This window comes from Hemibagrus wyckioides, linkage group LG10 (genome assembly GCF_019097595.1).
Source record: "Hemibagrus wyckioides isolate EC202008001 linkage group LG10, SWU_Hwy_1.0, whole genome shotgun sequence".
Taxonomy (NCBI): domain Eukaryota; kingdom Metazoa; phylum Chordata; class Actinopteri; order Siluriformes; family Bagridae; genus Hemibagrus; species Hemibagrus wyckioides.
This window is the reverse complement of record NC_080719.1, coordinates 14,170,644-14,175,834: the sequence shown is the minus strand read 5'-3', so window position 1 is coordinate 14,175,834 and position 5,191 is coordinate 14,170,644. Positions and strand designations below refer to the sequence as shown.

General features: G+C 38.5%; 1 protein-coding gene across 1 annotated transcript; it reads right to left on the bottom strand.

Annotated features, from left to right (window-relative positions):
- Positions 1-759: 759 nt before the first annotated feature.
- On the bottom strand, positions 760-4,219 carry ticam1 (TIR domain containing adaptor molecule 1). The gene is made up of 2 exons (XM_058401440.1): positions 4,134-4,219; positions 760-3,316 (listed from the first exon to the last, which is right to left on the bottom strand). The coding sequence occupies exon 2, from the start codon at positions 3,189-3,191 to the stop codon at positions 1,647-1,649; it is 1,545 nt and encodes a 514-aa protein (XP_058257423.1). The 5' UTR covers positions 3,192-3,316; positions 4,134-4,219; the 3' UTR covers positions 760-1,646.
- Between the last annotated feature and the right edge of the window lie 972 nt (positions 4,220-5,191).

The following is a 5,191-nucleotide window of genomic DNA, read 5'->3' as shown; positions in this document are numbered from 1 at the left end:
TTACTTTGACACATACAACCTACTTGTTGCTGGCCAAGTACATCCCTACATGGCAACAGTATTCCCTAAAGCACCCTGCCACTCTCCAAAAATTGTCCAGGAAAAGTTTGAGTAATAGGACAAAGAGTTCAAGGTGTTGCTTGTCCTCCAAATACCCAGATCTCAATCTAATCGAGTATCTGTCCTACATAAACAAATCTGCTTCATGGAAGCCCCACCTTGCAACTTACAGGACTTGAAGTATCTGCTGCTAACGTCTTATAGTGCCACAGCACACCTTCAGGGGTTTTGTGGAGTTCATGCCTCGACGGGTCAGAGCTGTTTAGGCAGCACAAGCTAAGCACACAGTTATAGCTGAATGGTGTATATTTATTCACCCCTGTAAACATGAAGATAAATTCCTAGTGTTGGAAAATATAAGAAGACAATGGGTGGAAGTGAAGTAACTACATTGTTAAACGGGTTCAGCTGGTAAAACCTACATGACTGAAAGTCTGGTTTTAAGATGCTGCTAAATGTACAGACAATTTTGAACCTTTTAATGGCACTACAGAACTACAGTTCTGATAATCCACCACTTCTGAAATAAGAACACTCCAGAGTGTCCAGAGTAATCGTTTTATTGATGATACAATAATGATACACGACAATGGCTTAATAATTGCACCATTTTTCATTTGTGATTCAAGTGTCATTTCTCAGAAGTGATCACCGTCTTCTTTGTTCTTCTATATACCTCCCTGTTCTTCTTCTTTGTGCTTGATCAACTTGATCTGCCTCTGGCTGTCCAAAAACAAGCCTCACAATTTGACGTTTTGTAATTTTAGTATGTGATACATTTATGAATATTTGAGATTTTTTCAAAAAACAGCTTCTTTTAAAATTCTTTTAAAAGTCCTGGTAATCACTATGTTGCAGAAACCATCAACCATATACAAGCATCTGTAAATCATTGCAACTATCAGCATGATAACAGTATGATAACCTAGTTTAATTAATCATTAAAAAAAGCAGATGAAAATGAAAGAATGAAAAAATGAACACAAAAAAACAAAACAAAAGGAAACTCAAATTCCCCAACACCTCCATTTTTCTCACAACAATATTTTTAAGAATGACTTTTCCATTAAATCTCTCACACTGTTTGTATTCATCACATTGTTTTTATAAGCTGAAAGACAGAGTGGCTGAGAGGCAACTAGCATGGTGATGAGTTGTTAGGTTTAGTTCTACAATGCTATACTATTCTGTGTGTCTGATAGATGTTTCAGCAGATGATAGGAGTCTCAGCAGAGCATCATAACATGTTTACAAAAGTAGAGGATTTCACAGCTGAAAGGATTCAGTGAAGTCACCTGAGTGGACGTGTGAATCCAGAGGAAGGGAATTTTTTGGAAATTTGCGGGAGTTGCAGCCAAACTCAAAAACTGAGAACCATTGCAGTAAAAAATAACTTTAAAATGAATTAGTTTTGGAAAGATTAATCAGTGTTGTGAAAAAGTCAACAGTGAAGTGAACTGAAGTGATCACACACTATGAGTATTACCATACCATATACCATATTAACCCTGACCAGTGGATAATCCCATTCTCATAGTTATGTGAAATGCACTTGTTTTTGTGATTCAGGACAAGGTTTCATTTTTTCAAAGATTATCTTCATCATCTGAGTCTACAACTCCTCCCACAGTCATGGTGGAGTTATTCCCGATCATGATGCATTTAGCATTCTGGATACAGATGTTGGATGGTGGTTGTTGCCACATGTTTCCACTGTAATATGAAGGCATCGGGCTAGGGACTGGCATGTCACCAGGCGGCTGGGTTCTTCCATTAAAACCCTGATATGGATAGGACTGGTGAGCATTAGGAGGTGGCTGGCATTGTTGTTGCATTCTCAGGCGCCGTACTTCCTCCTCTAACTCTCGAACCTTTGTAGCCTCTCGATTAATATCCCTGTGGTACTGTCTCTCTTCCCGTAACTGCTGCTGTTTTTCCTGATGTTTTTTGAGCAGTTGTGCACGTTTCCACATTAACTTCTGTTTCTGTATATTTTTGGAGTCCAAGACCTTTCGGACCATTTTTTCAAAAATGTCTCTGTCCTTCGTTTCATCTAGCGGGTTTTTAGTTCTCAAAATTGGACGCATTTGATCACGAGTCAAACGATTGGTCCGGGGCAGCAGTGGGATGACAGTGTTCTGTTTTTGTGGCTTTTCAATTGAGTTCATGAGTGCAGAATCTGTGTTTGTCTCATTTAAATGACTGTTAAAGTTTGGCGTGAGCAGCAGCATGATGTAGGCCGAGTTCTCGATGGCGTCCTCCACACACCTGAAGGTTGAGACTCCAGGCACTGCAAAGTCCTCAGTGAAAGTTGCTCCAATTGTTGAGGAAATCGACTCCAACCTGGACTTGAGTCTAACAGCTTCTTCAAAGTCCTCCTGTGCATGCAGGATTACAAAGGCATAAAACATGTCCTCTTCTTCCTGGCCAGCTTTCTTCTCTGTACTATAGCTTTCATACTGTGTGGAAGATGCTTTTTGTGGCTGGCTAGTTGAGATTGGTTGAGCTCCTACCTTGCCATCATCACTAGGAGTGGACAAAAATGTCTTCTCCAGACTGGATTCTGTTCTTGGGCTCTTGGGGGTTACAATCTCAGAAGTGCCATGCGTATCTAGGCACTGAGTGAACTTTAATTCTGATAAGTGTTCCTTTTCTTGGACTGGCTTGGGATCTAAGGAGACATATGACTTTGTTACTGTAGAAACTGGTTTCTGATCATCATGGGAACTTGGGGGCTTGGCCTCATGGCTTTGACCAGCTCTGCTTTCTGGAGGTGTCTTTAGAGGCAGTGGTCTAGATTCTTTGCCACTGTTATTGGTTGTAGCAGTGGATACACTAATTTCTAGGCTGTAGGAGCTGCAGGAAGTGGATGTGGAGCGAAGAGAGGATGGGTAGCTATCATCTCGTTTAGGTGGCTCTTTCTGAGCTTCTAATGCTTCAGAGGTCCTCCTGCTTGGCTGGAGGGAGGCACCCATAATCAGACATTCAGCAGCTGTGGGTTCTCCGGAGATATACTCTGTGCCTCTTGATTCTGAGATTGATCGCTCCAAGGGGCTGTTCACCCCAGTGTTAGGGTTCGCACAGAGCTCTGTCAGCTTCTTCTCGTCCACCAGTGCTGTCTCTTCTGCCATTTTGTTCTTAGTGTAATACAAGTTTTGGCCAAACCATCATGTCCAGCACACATGTTCAATCTTGATGCTCTACACGAGTACTGACTAAGCAGGCTGATGAAACTGATATATCTGTGTCCATATCTCTGCAAAAGAAACAGATCTATTTCACTTCCATTTACCACGACTGCACTGATCAGACTTTTTTGACTAAAATATCTTGATGAAAAAGAAAAAAAAAACCCTAAACACTAAAATAAATAACTCGAAATCAACCCTGAGTGGTAATGTTAATTACAATTAATCTCGGCAGAAAAAGAGGTCACCGAGAGAAATGGCGAACTTTCAGCAAGCCTAAGGTTACGAAAAGTTAAAACCTCCCATCACTTGTGAAAAATTCCAGACTTCATGTAAAAAATATGCGCTATATATTAGGGAAACTGTAGGGTCAGAAATTCCACACTTCTTTTTTCCCTCATACATTTCTAGGTATGGAAACAACTGCTTTTAACTTTTAACATTAACTAATGTTCACAAACAGACATTTTAGAAAAAGTGACAAGATTTACATTTCCTATTTATTTATTTAGTTTGTTTATAGACCAGCTTAAATTCTAAACTGTTGATTGTTTGCTTTTCAATATCTGATACTTATGACAGTTTCCTTGGTACATGAGTTGTTGAAGGGATCTTGAATGTTTTTTAAGGCTTTGTTGGATTATTAAGTGTTATTAGCTTCCTTAAATTATTTAAATTAAATCAATTGAGCCTGATAGGAAATAAAGCAGCTAAAATATATTTTCGATCTGATCCTGATTACACACTTATACACACTTATACACACTCACACACACAATATTGTTAACCCATTAAAAATATGACAATCAAAAAACAAACAACAACATCATCAGCAACAACAACAACAACAACAAAAATCCACTGCTGTGTAATTTACAAACATACCTCTAAATCAGTAACGCTGCTTGCTTTTGGATTCTTCCATAGAGAAACAGGAACAGGAAATTGTTTGGGAGAACGGTGACGTCACTGGGTCGAAGAACGACGGCTCCATTACAAACGGCTTGAGCAAGTGCACTCCATAGGGTGTGATATATAATGGCTTCTATAACCCATTATAGTGCACCTAAATCATATAGACAGACATAATGAATGTGGTCCATGTCTCATGTGTAAAGTTTTGCAAAACCCGTACTAATGTTGGCTGTTTCTGAAACACTAGGAATGATTTCAAATTAAAGTTTGTAGTAGACTGGAAGAGATTTTAAGCAACGTCCCAAAATCTATTTAAAACTTAAAGCTTAAAACCTCAAGCTTTAATACATAAAATGCATAAAACCTAAGGCTTATAATGCATATGTGTAGCCAAGCTTTAATACATAAAATGCATAAAGACTAGGGCGTATAATGGATGTGTTGGGGCATGTAGTGTAAAACTCTACAACATAAATTTTGGAGCAGGTTAAAAAGAGAGAATAAAAAGCCACGTTAACGACACCCTACCTACTTCTTATATATAACTAAATATATAAACTTAAAACTTGGTCAATTTTAAAAGAATGCTCCTAAGCCATACATAGTGTACTACTATGTAGCTATAGGAAGTGAGGCCTGAACTTGAGTGCATTGTATTCTAGTGTTTAGTATTGTCTGTTTTGCATTGCCTTCTGTCCTTGCACACATGCACTTTTTGTGTGAACCGTGTCAGTGTTAGTCCTTAACCTGTAGTTTTGTGTAGTTTTATGTAGCTCTGTGTTTTTATGCAGCACCGTGGTCCTGGAGGAACGCTGAAACATTTCACAGTGCTTTAAATGATTGAAATGACAATAAAAGTTTCTTGACTTCTTGACTTTATTGTCAAATGCAGCTTATTTGACAGGCTTTCTCTGGTGCTTCAGTAGAAAATAATAATAATAATAATAACATTCATACAAGTATAAAGTATATATACATATAGATAGATAGATAGATAGATAGATAGATAAATAGATAGATAGATAGAT

Bases quoted from the DNA above. Each gene is read 5' to 3' on its own strand.
- ticam1 (XM_058401440.1), bottom strand. From the start codon at position 3,191: ATGGCAGAAGAGACAGCACTGGTGGACGAGAAGAAGCTGACAGAGCTC.